Source organism: Cotesia typhae, unplaced genomic scaffold, assembly GCF_013202065.1.
Source record: "Cotesia typhae breed Kobodo isofemale line unplaced genomic scaffold, CoteBio_Ctyphae contig_33, whole genome shotgun sequence".
Taxonomy (NCBI): domain Eukaryota; kingdom Metazoa; phylum Arthropoda; class Insecta; order Hymenoptera; family Braconidae; genus Cotesia; species Cotesia typhae.
The window spans coordinates 1,911,718-1,930,342 of NW_027423741.1; the positions used below are offsets into that span (position 1 = coordinate 1,911,718).

General features: G+C 28.4%; 2 protein-coding genes across 6 annotated transcripts in view; one reads left to right on the forward strand and one right to left on the reverse strand.

Annotated features, from left to right (window-relative positions):
• LOC141526472 (uncharacterized) overlaps positions 1 to 8,116 on the forward strand; it is a 39,043-nt gene extending 30,927 nt beyond the window's left edge. Inside the window, exons 6-8 of the mRNA XM_074241507.1 lie at positions 596 to 862; positions 1,012 to 2,613; positions 2,766 to 8,116. Of these exons, the coding sequence (XP_074097608.1) occupies positions 596 to 862; positions 1,012 to 2,613; positions 2,766 to 4,509 (3,613 nt within the window). The 3' untranslated portion in view covers positions 4,510 to 8,116. The remainder of the gene's footprint in view (positions 1 to 595; positions 863 to 1,011; positions 2,614 to 2,765) is intronic.
• An 857-nt stretch (positions 8,117 to 8,973) lies between these two features.
• Positions 8,974 to 18,625, reverse strand: part of LOC141526084 (uncharacterized) — a 58,348-nt gene continuing 48,696 nt past the window's right edge. For all 5 annotated transcript variants that reach the window (XM_074240851.1, XM_074240850.1, XM_074240849.1 and 2 more), the window contains 3 exons: positions 15,760 to 15,850; positions 13,260 to 13,316; positions 8,974 to 11,278 (listed from right to left, as the gene is read on the reverse strand). In XM_074240851.1, the coding sequence (XP_074096952.1) occupies positions 10,971 to 11,278; positions 13,260 to 13,316; positions 15,760 to 15,850 (456 nt within the window). In that variant the 3' untranslated portion in view covers positions 8,974 to 10,970. The remainder of the gene's footprint in view (positions 11,279 to 13,259; positions 13,317 to 15,759; positions 15,851 to 18,625) is intronic.

Genomic DNA, 18,625 nt, shown 5'->3' on the forward strand with positions numbered 1-18,625 from the left:
TCACCAGGAATCCCGATTTTAATAGCAAAAAATTTATTTAACTATTCTTTCGATTTAAAATGAAAAAACTAAGAACTGAGAATAATAGCAATAAATAATAGAGTGCATTAAATTTTGAAGGGTCTGTTTGAGTTCTTATCAGTAAAAAAATATTTCCGATAGTATTTTATAGCAGAAGAATATATATTATACATCACGTGATAAATGTTGCGAAAGCTTACTCAACGATCCTTAGAAATCAAATATCATTTGTCCTTGACCGTGATCATAAATATAAAAGTCACAACGGGATTCAACGTATATAAAAAATTATTATCAAGTCTAAAAATAATACGCAGCTTCTCTAAAGCTTGATATTTTAAAAATTTTATAAATAAATAGATAAATAGATTTTATAATAAATTCAATGTCACTTTAAATATTACTTAAACTTTTTAAGTAATATTAAGGAGATATTCTTTTTTTGGTGCTATAAATAAAAAACAAAAAATATTTTTACTATCCATTTTTTAAATATTTTTTTAACACAAAAAAAGTATAAAATTAAAGTTATATTCATAAAATATAAAAATCTAATAAATTAATATTTTTTCAGACAAGTATTGGCTCACGTGCGAACAATACCCGAGCTCATATTACTCGGTAGCAATTTCCAAAACATAAAAAGACTACCAGTATTTTCATTCATGGTCAGACACCCACGAGGAACCTTTTTGCATCATAATTTCGTCTGTGCGATTCTCAACGACGTTTTTGGTATACAAGCACGAAGCGGATGCGCTTGCGCCGGTCGATACGCTCACGATCTCATGGGGATTGGCATTGACCTTGCCAAAAAATACAATTCAATACTAACGGACAAGTAAGCCACTAATTTAACTCATCATAATTATTATTCTCCTCGTTGTTGTTCCTTACCACAGCTAAAAATATCCCTCTTTAAATAATTCCCTTTTTATCAATCTGCCTATAAAAAAATCTAGTATCTAAAAAATCTATGCCCATTTCCAGGAGTTCGAATCCTGAGTCTAATGCCGAAGTCCTGCGGCCTGGATTCGCTCGGCTGTCCTTGCCCTACTTCACGACAGAGGCCGAGCTGGCGTTCGTACTAGAGGCCTTGAAAATGGTTGCGACTGAGGGCTGGAAACTCCTCCCGCAGTACGTGCTGAACCCGGACACCGGGGAGTGGCGGCACCACACAAACAGCGTCTTCAAAGAGCGCAAGTGGCTGGGATCAATTCGTTATACCGACGGAAAAATGATCGCCTCTGAAAGGAGAGTATCAGGCGGAGGAGGTGTATTCCCTCAAAGTTACGCGGACTGTCTTCAAACCGCGCGAAACATTTTCAATCGATCGCGAAAAATGGCACACCGCTTCCCGCTCCAAATGGACTGCAACGTGACCTTCACCGCAGTTGGCGAGTCTCTGCGCTGGTTCATTCTGCCCAGCGAAGCTCAGGATCTTCTGCTTGGAAACTCCCAGAATGTAAAGCAAGACCTGCCCTTCGATCCGGCTGTAAGAAAGCACCGCCGAGATTTCACTCTAGGGATCAATAACTCCGGAATCCGGAGACTCAACAGCGACATCCCCAGATCGGCGAACCCTCCCTTGGCAATAGCATCTCCCAGACACAACAGCCTGCCCGCGCTGTCCTCAGACCCTCACGCTCCGCCGTTGAACCGCTCTGGCGACAGCTTCGACTCAACAACCAGCGAAGAAAAGCCAACTCTAGCTATCTGTAAAAATTCTTTTTCTATTTCTTCCCTGTCCTCTATTCACTCGCACCCTGGACAGAAGTCCTCCACGGACTCCCCGTTGCCGACGATAAAGTTTGCGGTGGGCGAGGCCGTCACCTCCTCGATGATTATCGCGACAACGCCGGCTGGCGCGCGGCTGATGGCTGGCGAACACAGTATGCCGCAGTATGTAAACGCAAGCAACAGTCACCGAGGGAACAGAACAAGGTGCAATTCATTGGGCAGCAGTGGAAAAACCATGCCGGTTCCTATTCCCCTGAGTCCCCAAACTTTAGCAAGCCTGGGGGTTGTTGCTTCAACTGCTGGTAATTTACCGAGGAATCATCGGTACTGCAGCTGCAGCAGCAGCAGAATTGACTTGTCCAGCTCGCTGGAGCTTGATGGTGGAATTGGTAACAGCCCGACTAGGTCTCCCGGGTCCTCGGCGACTTCTTCTCCAACTTCTTCTTCTTCTCCGTCGCCGCATCCGTACACTCAGGCGTTTAATTCTCATCAGATGTCCCATCAGCATGCGCATCATCCCGGACTTGTCATCCCGGAGACGCATAAATTGGGAAGGTGCTCGCCGATTATTAGCAGCTTTAGTCAGAGCTCTGATGATGACTTGAGGGCCTATTTAAAGGAAGTTACCAAGGAACTTGCTACTGAGATTAAGTCAGAGATTAGGGAGGTTATTTCTAAGGTTGATGATGTTCTGTCGGATAATGGGACGCCCCAGCATCATAATCAAAGAGCGGCTGTCATGGCTAGTGAGAGACAGTATCAGAAGGATGATTCTTGCTCCGCGAGGGAAGTTGCTGAATATTTGATGGAGTTTTCTAAGGGAATGGCGAGCGAAGTTAAATCTGAAATTAGGTAATTATTCTTTTTTTTTTAAATAACCATCATTAATTAAAATTCTTGGACCTTTTGATCAATATTGAATTATACCTTAATCCTTGATTTTTATCATAAAAAAAAATTCGTAATTAATATTGAAAAAAACGATAAAATAAAAATTTTTCTAGGTGTATGGTGAACCAAGTAGACGGTCTGGGAAGATTTTCTCCAGACTTGCACTCAACAGCATCAACCGGCTCCCCAGGCTACGGGACCCCTGAAAGAAGACTCCCCTCTTCGCCTTTAGCGGGGCTGAAACTCGCCAAGACTTCAAAGCTGTCGGACTTACAGCAGTCGCAGCAAGAAAGCAAGATGTCCAGCGAGTGTTCATCGGACGAGACTGTGATATACGTGGTGGGTCCTCGAGTAGCTCCAACTAACCAAACAACAACCAGCACGACGAATCGCGAGCGTTCAAAAACCTCTGACGAGGAAGACGACGAAGAAGTACAAGTTAACAAAAAATTAACCAAAAATGTCATTAAAAAAATAACTGGTAATAGTACAAAAACCCTGCCGGAAATTTATTCAGCAGTAAACTCAGTGAGCTCCCAAGACAGCGGCATAAATTTGTCGTTCAATGACAACGACGTTAGATCTACCGAGCTGGGTAGAAGCTCTAGCAGCAGCAGCGGCAGCAGTAGTACCGACTCTTGCGGTATTATTAGCAGCAGCAACACTACCAGCAAAAAACCTAAAAGCACTCCCATAAAAGGACCAAGGCGTTCTAAAAATATTGAAAAAAGTAAAGAAACCCGAAAGCTTCCAGATGATTTGTCAGAAGACGAATTTAGTCTTCCAATTCCTGACAAAATTCTGACCTCCGATGACGACGAGTTTGTTGAAAAGAAGTCTGGGTTTGAGCAGGATGACAAAGAAGATGATGAAGACGATGATAAACCGGGCGAGGGTGAATCAAGGTGGTACAGTCCGCCGAAGAACATGTGGAAAGCGACTGTCGAGGCGATTCATGAGTTCGATATGATTCGGGATAAGGACAGAGTGCTTGTTTGTCTTCCAGCCACCACAACCGGTGCTAGAGTAGCTGCTGGGGGTTACGGTCTAGCTTTGCTGCATGCGTTGCACCAGTACCAATTTTACGCACGGTCTAAAAACATTGATTTTGAAATTGGAGCGGTGACAATTGACGCCAACAGCAGCTACGACTCTATAGAAGCAAACTCCGTGAGTTACCTCAAGGGCTTGAAGGTTCCTTACTTCTACGAAGAGGCTGAAGAGCAGGCGTCCTTGATCGACGCGGTTAACAATTCTTCCGTCGACTTGGCAAGTGATAAAACAGTTCCCGGGCGGGTTTGCACTACTTGCGGGAGAGTCGGAGTCAGCATGAGGAAGAGACTCTACTCTGTGGCTAAAAGGTACGGGTTCAACGTTCTAGCCCTGGGTCACCATTTGGACGACCTTACTGAGGGATTCCTCACGGCCTTTTTCTACAGCGGGAAACTCAAGACCATGAAGGCGCATTATTATGTCAAGGAACATGACTTGAGGGTGGTCAGGCCCTTTGTCTATGTCAGGGAAAAGTCGCTTAAGCAGTTCACGGAGGAGAAGAAACTCCCCATGCTCAGGGTCGTCTGTCAGAGCTGCAATGAGGTCAACGAGGTCGTCAGTAAGAATAATAAGGAGCTGATGGTTCAGCAGGAGAAGAAATATCCGAAAGTATATTGGTCGGTCAGGAACGCTCTCAGGCCTCTCATTTTGGCCAGGGAGAACTTTGGTCATGGATACCAGAGGCACAAGCATAAACTCAAGCTGAAGGTCAGTCCTTCTCATCCCAGCCCTCATACGAGTACCGGGTTGCTTACTACCTATCAGGAGTTAGGTAATAGCGACACTGATGAACAAATTTTTTAAACCTTTTTTCACTGTTTATTTATTCAATTTTTTTTTTTTTTTAATATTCAACGTAATTATTTATGTAGTAAGGATCAGGTGAAGAGACTGTCAATAAATTATAACATAATTATTCGTTGTACGACGTTTCGTCGGTTTTATTCCGACATTCTCAGGTATCTAGTTTGACAGACAAATAATACAATTATTTAAAAAAATTTATAATAAATAAATTAATATAAAATCAATGCTAAAAATTAATATTAAAATTATAATTAATAATTAATGATATCTCGACTCAATAGTATATTAGAAGCGTTGACGCGCTTTTAAAAATCTCTATATAATTTTTTTTTGTTTAATAATATTTTATTCTAAAAAAAAAAAAAAAAAAAAAAAAAAGGTACTCAAAATTTCTCAGCTCTGTGCAATCTGTACTCCAATAAAATAATTGAATAAATTTAAAAAAAAATTGAATGAGATTTTTAAAAGCGCGTAAACGCTTCTAATATACTATTGAGTCGAAATATTGATTATTAATTATAATTTTTATATTAATTTATTTATAATTAATTTTTTTAAATGATTGTATTATTTGTTTGTCAAACTAGATACCTGAGGATGTCGTATAACGAATAATTATATTAGAATTTGATGGTCTTTTCACCTGATCCTTATTACATATTACATCTCAAGACCTGAAGTTTTTTATTATGTAATTATTTATGTTATGTGATGTTTGTTGATTTATATTTTATGATTAAGTTTTAATAATTACGTTTAATATTAAGTTGACAACTTACTAGTGCGAGGCATTCAATTCTAGTATTAATTTTAATCAGAATATTATTAGTTTTTTTTTATAGTAAATTTTAAATTGATATTGGAATTAAAAGTCTCTTGTAATTGTATGAGTTATTTAATACTTAATATAATATTTAAATAATCCTCGAAATATATTAATAATTATTAAATATTGTTTTGTTTAAAATATTAATTTAACTCTTGTTTCGAGTTAAGTTTAAATAAAAATATGTTCAATTTATTTTATTGTTAAAATGTGATTTTTTTTATTATGAATGTTTAATCGCTTTTTTGTAATAACTTTCAAACAATTGTTACTTTATTATATGTAAGCGTTTTTTATGCTGGAATATTAGTGAACAAATTTTGTTAAAAGTGAATTTTGGATATTTAGCTGCAGATATATTTACAAGAAAAAAAAATCATTTTTATGGATAAAATACCAATGCTTGCATTTTGACGAATTATTTTAAATTGGCATGAAGCTTTTTAATTAAGCTGATGACGCTCTTTTCAGTCAAAAGAATGTCTGCTTTGTCTATGATAAAAAAATAATAGATAAAAATTTTCTTTTATACTTGAAAAAAAAAAAAAAAAATCAATCCTGCGAATATACAATGTATATTGTAAATTTTAAAATAAAAATATTTTAAAAAATCAAAAAAAAAATTATAAAGATATATATTGACGTATCATATGTTGACTTATCATTTTTTTTGTCAAACGATAAAATAAATAATAATAATAAATTTTAAATTATACGTGTTACGTAAAAAAAAAAAAAAAAAAAAAAAAACTGTATGTGCATCATGATAATTAATAATGAATGAATTATTAATATAGCCGTGTAAAAATCTTTTGATATCATGGTGAGGTTTATTATGGATTGTGATCATTATGAATCTCATATTGTGACACAAATATGAGATTCATATGAAATGAACAACCCGTAACGGAAATTTTTGTAAGAACTCTTTGTAAATTTGCTAATAAAAATTCTAGAAATTGTTATTAAAAATATGAAAAATCACTTATTCGATACGGAATTAAATTCTAAAAATAATGTTGTTGTTTTTTTATTTTTTATTTTTTTTTTTTTTTTTTTTGATAAAAACTTCAATTTGTTATTAATAAAAACAACCAAAATAAAAAATCTCAGTTTTTCGTAAATAACTCAATAACTATTAACGATATCAAAAATCGAAAAAAAAAATCCTTCAGGAAGAGGAAATTTTTGATATTTTGATTTTTGAAATTTTAGTTATATTTTTAGTTGATAAAAATTGAAATTTTCATCAAAAAAATAAAAAAAAAAAACGTCAAAATTTAATTCTGCACAATTTTTCCGATAATTTGGGGTTGAAAAATTTTTAGTAAATATTTTTAAAGTCACCATTTTAATTTTTAATTTTTTTTATTTGATTTTATTGATATATAATTTTTTGAGAAAATACATAAAAAAAATGAACAATTAAAAAGAAAATTGATTATCACCATTTTTACAAATTAAAAAAAAATATGACTGTTTTATGAATTTTATATTTGTGTCAAAATATGAGATTTATTATGAACTTTATTATAATATCAAATGATTTTTACACGACTATATATAGAGTACAACTTCCAGTTGGCGTTACAGTTTATTGTATTAATTATTATCTCAATTACCTGTTGAATGATGGACGACGATGACAATAAAATTGTGATGGTAAATTAAAGCTAAAATTTATTTATTATTAAAAACTTTGACCAAAAAATTAAAAAAATGACTTTTGATCATTATCATAAATTATTTATTAAAAAAAATTTTTATTTTTATTTAAATAGCCTCGATCAGATGTAATTTATATTTGTAAATATATATCATAAATATATGTATAAGTGAGAGAGAAAAATTTTTCTTGCCTCGTAACTTGTCATCCCCGTCCATCTAATTGTTTATATATCATATTAAAATTAATTAAAACTAGGATAATGATAATTAATTTAAAAATTCCTAATGTGCTGAAATAATAGACAAAACTGACTACTTATACTGGCGTAATTTGTTATTTTTTTTCGAGGACAATAATCTAAAGAGACTGCCTCGAAGATTAAATTTTCTAATATCAAAAAAATTTACTACCGCGCCGGAAATTTATATAATTAAAACAGCACGATTTATGTAAGTCGGATTAATTAAGTTTAATTTAATTGTACTGCAACGCAATATTTAAAAATATTGCGTGATTAATTTTTTTTAATAAATTTTAAGGTAATTAAAACAAACTCAAATTATTTATGACTATTAAAATCAAAGACAATTAAATTAATTGTACAATTGTCGTTGAGTTTAATTATAAAAAAATGGGGAAAGAATTTTTAAAGTCTGAATGAAAGTACTTGATTGATTTACGGATAAATGAATGTTTATGGTAATGAGTTATGAATATGAAAATAATCTGAATTGTGAAGAAATTCTTAATCCCTGTTATGATGAAACTATTATACATTATAACGTAAATGATATTTGTAATCAGTAATCAGTAGTAGGATAAATATATGTTAATAAATATATTTATTACCGTTGTGCCACGAGTGAGAGAAATGAAAGATTAAGAATGGTAGTTTGTTTAAAACACGTCCAGAGGCACAGCCCATTATTATATTTATTATTAATTACTATATTATATTATATACATAAATTATAATTGTATAACGAAGATAGATATTTAACTATATTTTTTCTGACGAATTATGATGAGTATGCATTGTTAAATATGTAAAGATGTGTAAGTTTATTTATCGCTAATAAAAATGAGCCTTTGAAAATAAAAAAATTAAATTTTGTCTTATTTAATAAATTGCACTGTAATTTTTTAACTGTTATCATGTTCGGGTCTGGAGAAATCCGAAGAAAACCACAAAAAAAAATTTTCCAAATTTTTTCTCGTCTTCAAAAAGGTCTACGGGCTTAAAAAAATTTTTTTTCCATTATTTCGCTGGAAAGCTTTTTTAGAAAATTCAATTCCCTTCAATTTGACGTAATCAAAAAGCCTGTACGATGATTTGCCGCGGAGTTATCGTCAGTCAAAGCAAAAAAGTACTTTTTCACTTTGACAATCAATAACTCTGGAAATAATGATCGTATAGGAAATCGAAGGACGGTTTTGAAAACTACATAATATTCTCTATAAGATACCGTGAATAGTTTTTGTCAAAAAAATTTTTTTTGAATTGAAAACTTTAACTGAAAAAGCGACAAAAATTCGCTTAATTAAAAATATTTGGATAACTTGGTATAACTTTGGATAAAATGGATTAACAAAGGATATCGTTGGTAATTTTTCAACCTCCAAGTGTCCCCTAATATACCTGAAAAATTCAAAGCGCTGTGATTTTTTTTCATAGTGCTGCGAAGCTTCAAATTCTTTGTTTTTGCAAAAATCACCATTATGAGCAATTTTTCGATTTTTATTCATTTCTTAAATGAAAAAAAAAATTTTTTTCTCAAAAATCTTTATGTTTTCAATCAAAGAGATTAATTTTTCAAAAAACTTAAAAAATAAAAATTTAATTTTTTTTTTTAAAATTTGAAAAAAAAAAAAATTCAATTTTTTTTTTCAAATTTCTCCAAAAATTAATTTCTTAATATTATGGATAATTTACAATAAGGAAGAATAGGATAGAAAAGAAGAAAAATTGATTTCAATAATTGATTTATTTAAATTTATAATTTTAAAATATTTTGAAACATAGCATATTACCTTCATCATTTAGCATAACAGTATAATGTTTAAAATTTTTTTCGTAAGATAAATGGCATAGTTCTTTTTATTGGATTATATTATGATTCGAAAAATTTTAAGATAACATGGGCATTTATATTTATTATTCACTTCTTGCATTGATTAAAAAGTTGAGCGCAATTCATCCCCTTTTCAAGAAACAATTTTTTTTTTTTTTTAATAAACAAATTGATCTGTAAGCATACTTTAATCTTTATCAACTAAGTCATTGAGAAGATGGTTAATAAAATGATTAATACTTTCTTGCATTAATATTAATAACTTGATATATTGGTACAAGCCATCTGGTCACTATTTATTTTAGTTTCTTCAAATTGGAAAAGATTTATAGAGGATTCTTTTTTATTAAAAATTCATTGAACATGCGTACAGTAGGGTAATTTATTAATTTTTTATTTATTTAATTTTCACGACCAGCAGACTCATATTATTTATTTATAGACAGTTTTTTGTATTTTCTTTGATTTCTTTTCAAATAATGTACATAAAAAAGTATTTTTAAACAACAGAGCAGAGTCTAAGAATGTTTTTAACTATTTTAAAAAATTCAATGATATTTGAGCAAAAGTAACTTTATTAATTTTATTTTAAATTTTAAAATATTTTTTTTTAATAGATGTAAGACTTTTGCTCATAGATATTTAATATAAATTGCGTTATTGAACCTTGCTAAAATATTTTTGTAAAAATTTATCATAATTTTTTTTTTCGGATAAAATTTTCTGTTGCAATTAAAAAATAAAACTTTTTTTACTACAATATTAAAAAAATTTAATTTATGATACAAAAAACATTTATTAGATTTTATTTTAATTTTTTAATTTAAGCCTTAAATTATTTTTAATATTTAAAATTAATTAAATAAATTTTTATAAACTAGAAAATCGAATGCGCTTTGCGCGCTTTTTTTTTTAAATTTTCATTATTTAATTAATTTAATTAATCAATATTTTTACTTTACTCCAAACACATTTTTGCAGGTTCAATAGTCGCATATTATTTACTCTACAAATATCTCAAAATGTAAGCGATTAAATTTATTGGATATGTATATTAGGATTCTTTTGTTTAATTTCAATATTTCTGTCCAGTGATGAAAATATTTTAACAAAAAATTCATTATTAAAAAAATAAAAATTAAAATTAATAAGTTAACAAAATAAGATCATATTTTTCATAACTGGACTCTAAATTGATTGTAAAACGCGAAACTTCTCATTTCATTAAGGTACGAGATAAATTATTATTATTATTATTATTATTATTATTATTATTATTATTATTATTATTATTATTATTATTATTATTATTATTATTATTATTATTATTATTATTATTATTATTATTATTATTATTATTATCATCATTATTATTATTAATAATATAATAATATTTTGTTGAGATATTCCAAGTCACAGAAAGATTACAATCACCAGCGCAGAATAATTTTATTAATCAATATCACCGCACCAAAAAAATAATCCTTCTGTGTAAAGAATAGTCTCTTTGTTTTATTTTTTATTTAAATTCCAGAAATAAATTATCGGTATAATTTTTTACTATAATTAATATTATTATTAATTAATTAATTTTTATATAATTTTAGTCAGTAAATAGTTTTTAAATTGAAAAGCCAAAATGTACATTATACATATACACAATATAGTTACATCACTCATAGACACGCGATGTGTCTGTTAGTATGAATAAATTTATTAATGACAATATCGTGCAGTGATTATGACTTTATTTATTTATTTATTTTAATGAATTAATTTAATTTAATTTTTTTATTTAGCTTCAAGTGGTCTCTCGTTGATATTTCGTTTACGGTGAAAAAAAAAAAAAAAAAAAAAAAAAAAAAACACTCAGAAGTATTTAACAACCCTCTTATTTATATTTGGCCATTGAATTTTCTGTAAGAGGACATGTAGCCAGGGTCGTAGGAATTGGTGTAGCAATAGGGGCTGGAAGGGATGTTGATAGAGTTGTTGGAACAGGTGCAGGAAGAGATAGGGGAATTTGTGCAGAACTAGGAGCTGGAAGAGTTGAAATAGTTGTAAGAACAGATGCAGGAAGAGATGTAGGAATTTGTGTAGGAATACCTGCAGGAAGAGGTGACAGTGGCGGCTCCTCATCGTCTTGTTCATCCTCGTCTTCATTGTCACTCACGGGATTCACTAGTGATCGAGCAAATTCTGCAATCAAAATTAATACAAATATTTAAATTTCATCAATTTAATTATTCGATACGGATTATATATTTAATAAATCAAATTAAACTATTTTAATAAAAATTATTAATTAGTATTTGATTTACAAGAGACATATTAGCGATAAAAAAATTTTTTTAATATTTAAATATAAATAATTAATGATTTTAATTATAAAAAAAATTTTTTTCAATAAAAATTTAGCCTTTAATTGGATATGTAAGTTAATATCAATCAAGTTTAAATTTTAAATTATAAATTGATTTTATAAAATATTCCTGTTATTGGCCAGTAGGCTGTTGGGACTTTAAATAAATAAATAAATAAAAATAAAATTCAATACATTACGAAAAAAAATGTGATTAAATAAATTAGTTTATAATTAAAAAAAAAATACATTGAAAAATTTTCTTTTATAATTTTCTTGACAGCGCGGAAATTCTCATGATAAAAATTATATTACAGATACAGTGTAATTTATCAGTGTGTAAAACATGATTTATAATTAATTATTGATTTATTTTTATTTTTGAAAATTATAAAAAAATTTTTTTTTATTTTTTTAATATTATAAAAGCTAAATTTATTAAAGTGTCATAAAAATAAATGTTTTGTTTATTCTTAAAATAAAAATCTATTTTTTAAAATTTGATGTACTTGACTTTATAAAATTGCAAATCTCAAATGATATTTGTAAGTGTAATTAATTAGATTTAGAGATTGTAAAATCTAAGTGTGAAGTGAACTCGAGGGAAAATCAGGAGGATCCGTCTCGACGACGAGACAAAGGACTTCTATTATTGATGAGTGCACTCGCTTCCTCTAATTGTCAATCGACTCATAATTTAGTTGAAAAATAGAAGGAGAAAGTCAATTAAAATACGTGTATTAATTCAGTCATCGTGATACCGGTGTCAGATCGAGAAATCTAATAGACACTGAGTAAGAACGTGACTTGAAATTTAAGCGTGCAGAACTAGTTTATATAACTTATTGCTTATAGGAAATGCAAAACAACAATCGCTTGTACAAAAGTTTTAAAATTTATAAAAATCTATTTTAATCCGGTAAACGTGTCAAGAATTTGATATTTAACATTGTCAGTAGTAGATTTATAAAGCACTTGAGCAGCTCTTCAACACCGCAGCAAACAGTACTTTTATCCAATTCAGCTAACTACTTTATAAAATACTTTCAAGTATCTGAGGATTCACCACGGAAAAGATTTAACTTTCAAGTATTAATCCGCTATTTTATCCAATGAAAAAATAATATAAAGTTCTAAGTAGAATAGTCAATACTGTAAGAAAGTAATCTGCGATATCTTCTAATGGAAGTAGATTTCATTTTATTATTTATTAATTAAAATTACAATTAGAAATTATCAATTATTTTTTCGACCGATTTTATACATATAAATAATTAGATTCTTATGAAATCTATCAAAAAAAATTAGTCTGTTGTGAATTTTATTTTTTTAATTTATATTTTGACACAAAAATGGTTTCATAATTGATTTATCAAAAATGTAATTAAATTTTCTTAAAATGATGATTTTTCTGTCGGCAAAAAATTATAAAAACAATTGTCCTATAGCGTATATTTATTTAAATATTAAGAAACAATTATAAACAAGTATATAATATAATAAATGTACGAAATAAAATTTAATTACAATTTCAGTAAATAAAAATTGAAATATTTTTTTATTACTCTTTATTGTGGCACTTTTAGCGATTTAAAGTATTTTTGTCAAGATAGTCTCAACAGCTTAAACATGTGCTTGGAGTGACACTTTGCACTGAAACTTTGTTTTTGTATTTTTCTTAATATCGAGATAAAAATTTTAAACTAACGTAAGAATGGAATAAACCATTTATGTGGGTGTAAAAAAATTAATTGTAAAGAAAAGAATTTAACGAAAAATGTATGATTGTTGTAAATGATTTATTAAAAATAATCTTACCACAAAAATCAATTCTTCCGTCTCCATCCTCATCGACTTCTTTGATCATATCTTCAACTGAAAAGAAAAAAAAAACGTTTTCAATCAATAAAAAAAAAAAGAAATTTGACATTAATGGAAGAATGATTATTTTACATGATCGTGAATGAGGCAGCCGCAAAATATCTGTAGTGGTGAATAATCTACCGACGCATTCAAAGTCGCCTACATTTTATCGCGCGAAGTTCTCGTAATAATGAGACGATTAAAATAAAAGTTAGAGCCATTAACACACGCGGGAGCTGTTACATGTATACTGAGTGGTTGCTACGGGGGCTGTTGCAATAATTTAAAAATTATCTTGTTCTCATTATTTTTTTACCCTCAATTTATAATTGTACGTTCAGCATTTTTCTTGACAATTTTTTAGCAATACCTACTCTTGTGTGTTAGATTTCAAAATTCGGGTCGAAGAAATAATTAAATTTTAACAATTTATTGATAATAATTATTAAAATATTTCATAGAGAAATTTTTTAACAAAAAAAATATTTTAAGTAAATTTCAAACATCAGGAAATCAGAAATTATCAAAAAAATAACAATAAGTCAATAGAAAATTATGATTAATAGCCATCTAAGATAAAAATACTTTATTACCATAATTTTTGATTACCCCGTTTTTTTTTTAAAGTTTATTTTCTCATTCAACCCTCCGTTTATGAGATTAATACCACAAATCATTTCTTATTGCTAATAAAGTTCAGATAACTCTAAAGTTTTATTTAAAATTTATAAAAAAGTTTGTTTAAAAACATTTATTACAACGTACAATTGTAACAGTCTAAATTTTTAATTTTTCACAGTATATTAAGTATAATTTGCTAGTATTGAAATTTATTTTCAAACTTGGAACAGTGACATTAAAAATTAGAAACAATTATTAAGTAAAAAATATCAGCGGTCAGTATTGCAGATAAAAAATTGACTCAACAAAAGAGAATAAATAACTTTTAAACCAAAAAAATAATTTTAAAAAATTTATCAGAAAATAAATTTTTTTATGTGTAAACAAAAATAACTTATATATTGGAAATTTTTTTATTAAATGGTTATTGATAATAGATACCAGATACTATAAGGCATATATTGCCATATATTGAATACTTGAAACCACATATTGTAAATTTTCGATAGAGTTAACAATAAACTCATTCCATTAATTCTCTAAATTAATAAATACTTCAGTTTTCTTTTATATATTCCTTAATTGGTTCAACAATATTCATAAAGTCAATGGAATGTAATTGATAAAGTAATTAAAATTGTATACTAATTATCGAATGCAGGCCGTTGAGTACAATATATTAATAAAATCGACCGAGTATTCATATCGAGTACAAAATAAACGTACGTGTAAAAATCGCGACAAGGACAATTAAATTGAAGGAAATAAATGATAACACGGCAGCTAATTACGACGAGTAAATTATATTATTAACTTACTGATCATTCGAAATAAATGAATAATTATATTATAATGCGGATCAATACAGTATAAAGTGCATATATAGACTCAGGTGCAGCATACAGCATATGGGCAATGATATTTTCCAATTTTCTCGCGGATCAACTGTAACACATGTGTACTCCACTATCATCCCTATCAAGTGTTTGTGTTTGCGGTGTAGGTGGAGACTAACCACAAGTTTCAATATTGCAAATTATAATTAAAATCGCGGATTTAATTTAAATTGCCCTGTTAGTATTATTTGTCTCTATGACGTTCATTTTTTTTTACTTTTAATTTAATGACTTGCCAATTTATTATTTTTAATATTTTCTTGAGCTAAGAAAATTTACCCTCCAGCCAAAAAATTTTTTTTGTGTGCGTAGATCGTGCTTGTCAATGAGTTTTATGCATAGAAAAATTATATGATTTATTGAAATAAATTAAGTCTTTTTTCATGGAAATTATAAAAAAAAATAGTTTTTTTTTTTTTTTTTTTTTTTTTTTTTTACTGATAATTAATATTATAATGAACTCATTAAATTAATTATTGGAAACAGAATCGTACAAATAATCCGGAATACTCCATAGATAACCATTTTTCTACTTTTTACTTAAAATAGTTTTTCACAAAAGATACTTGTACTCAAAAGACTTCACAACAATGTAATCCACATATAAATCCAAATAAAGATGCGTAGGAGGTTGGAGGATATTTATTTCAGATCAAAAGAATACACTAATGGCACAAGCCGCTCTACTCGTTATCTCGATTTCAGTTTGCAAGTTATCATCAAATTCATTCGCTCGAAATCCGCTGCTTAAACTTTTTTAAAAATAAATACTTTAACCGGAAAAATTAAGTCGAGCACCTCAACTTAACTACTACCTCCACTGTTTATAGGTTGTATTTACTTTTTTCCTTGCCAATTAAAGTTTCAAAGAAAACCGTAGATGGATAAAAAAAAAAGCGAGCTATTTGACTAAAATTTAGTGGCATTTTGATACTTACTTTCCTCCTCGGATAAATCTTCACCTAGACACTGTAGAACGGCTCGGAGATCAGACGCTGTGATATAACCACGGTTATGTTTATCAAAGACCTGAAAAAAAAAAAAAAAAAAAAAAAAATTTTAATTTTCTGAGCAAACAACTAAATGGATAATATTTATCAATTTTTAATATTAAATATTAATAAATTAACATATAGTGTTAGTTTATTAATTTAATCTTAAATTTAAATTAAAAATGAATTAATTTGATTAAGTACAATTTTTTATCGCCTTACTTTTTTAACTAATGTCATTTTTAAAGATATAAGCTCATCCCGATGTTACACCCATCAAGACCTTTCATTTGAGTACCCACATCAATTTTTCATATATTTATATATATTACATATATTTATATATGAAAAATATATCAAAATGCATGTGGGTACTCAAATGAAAGCTTTTGATGGGTGTAACATCGGGATGAGCTTATATCTTTAAAAATATCAATATTTTACAAGTTAAAAGGTTTGTTTCTAAAACTTATTGAAGCTTAGACTTCGCTGTAAAATACATATCAGTATTGAGCTACATATGCTCAAAACAACAATCAAACTGTAAATCAACAATTGATCAAATGTTAACACATCAAACTATGAACCCATAATAAATAATTGAAAATGATATGAATGATAAATGCGAAGCAAATAGAGAAAATGCAATTACTAATCCATTTTCCAGATGATTACCACATGATCGGTTATAATAATTGTTAATTACACGTTCTTCCCCTCCCTACCCTTTCCCAGTACCACGTGATCGTCATTCTAATAAAATGCATTTGTGTATCCTCAAGCCCTTAACAGTTTCCCGCACCTGCGGTTTCGCGAGATTGAAACGTTTAATAGAAATATATACATATATATGCCGATTTAATAATATGATATTCTCGGATAAGTTATACTTGTAAATGGATTAATTGCTTGGATATTTACCTAACAGCTTTCCCGCAAATTGAATCGTGCACGTGTATCTAACTACTTAATCTCTTATCAAAATGTAACAATTATCATTATTATTATTAAATTTATTTAACAATTTTATAACTAAAAAAAAAAAAAAAAAAAAATGATAACAGTATGTGTTATTATTCTTAGTCTCGCACAAAAATCTCTATGTATTTTAATAATTAATTAATTAATTAATTTTCTTTGCAATGTTTTTTATTTACAAACAAGAAAATGAAAATAAACATCCCGTTTATTTTAACTATAATGAGATCTTCATAATCTGGAGTAACTCGAGCTCAAAAAAAAAAAAAAATAAACTGCTACTGCGTGACCGCAAAAAAAAAAAAGAGCGCGGAAATTTTTTAATTTAAAAACTTTATGATTATGTATACATTCTTGTGATTGTTTATTTTACTTTTCAAGCTTCATTTCAGTGAGTCGTTTGATAATAGTATAACTAGGTACATGGTAATTTAATTTTAAATAAATACGGAAAATTCAAATCCGAGAGCTCTCATTATATTATTATGTTATCATATCATGTATATTCCGTTTCATCTCGTATTGTTTCTACTATCTTTTAATTTATAATTGGTAATTTTTTTTTTTTTTTTTTTTCAATTTTCTTACTAACAACCAAACAATCATTTGTGAATCGTAAATGAAAAGAGAATGTTTTTGAAAGCTACTGAGTACGACAGTACGGCACTCGATCAATTTTTATTGGACATCTGTTTATATATTTTTCAATTTTTTCCGAGACAGTACAGTATGCTGACGAGGAAGACACTCTTTCATCCATCCAGAATTATTCCGTCCTATTTTCTTATTTTATATCATTTTTATGCACATAGGCTATAGCTCATTTGCATACCCTGACGCTGATTATCGATAATGTGTATTTAAGTGATCTCTGGTTAATTACTCGTTATAAAATTGCTTAATAAAATACATATATACGTACGTATAATGAATCGCTTTGTTTGAATATTCCGATAATCAAACTCGCAAATTTAAGCGGCTCTATTACTCTTTTTCAATTTCATTTAATTTTTTTTTTTATTTTTTATCGAATGTCTACAATACCCTCATGCGAACAACGATTTCACTTTGTTAAGAGTTAATTGTTTTACAGTAACATTTTAAATTAAAAGAATCTAATTTATTGAAAATTTGTATTAATTAATTTTAAATGTTATACTTTATAATTTTATAATTATAATTTTATAGCTATCAAAGGTATAAATATTCTAGCTGAAAAAAATATATAAGATTAATTGTTTTTAAATTTTTTAGGTACATTATTTAAAATTAGTTTAAAAAATTTTTTAAATGAAAATTATTAATTTTTAAAACGTAAAGTTAAAAAATTATTTATAGTTTATAAAAATAAAATGAATAATAATAATAAAAGATTTCTCTTAATTTTTATAAAAATGTCTTTACGATTAGTAGTATTATTTGAATAAATTACCATTCAAAATTGCATATAGCTGCAGTAGCGATTACTTGTGCGATAAATCAGTAATGCTGCACTTTAGATAATACTTGCATTGTTAAAATATTAATATTGAAATTGAAATGAATATTTAAATATGCCGGCAGCCGTGAAACATTCGATGTATAATTTGGTAACTTTAATACTTTTTGTTGTCTGTAAAAAATGAAACGTTTGCCCCTGGCAAAGCATCTGTCAGTCAAATAATAAAAAATTGTTAAAACTGCTGAATTCAAATGTTATTAACCCAAAAATTAAAATTAAAAAATCAAGAATTATTTTTTAAAAACTAGAATCCAAAATATGATAATTAATATGTATGTACGTACTTTTTTATTTCACTAAATATTATTTTAAAACAAATATTTTAGCTTTAAA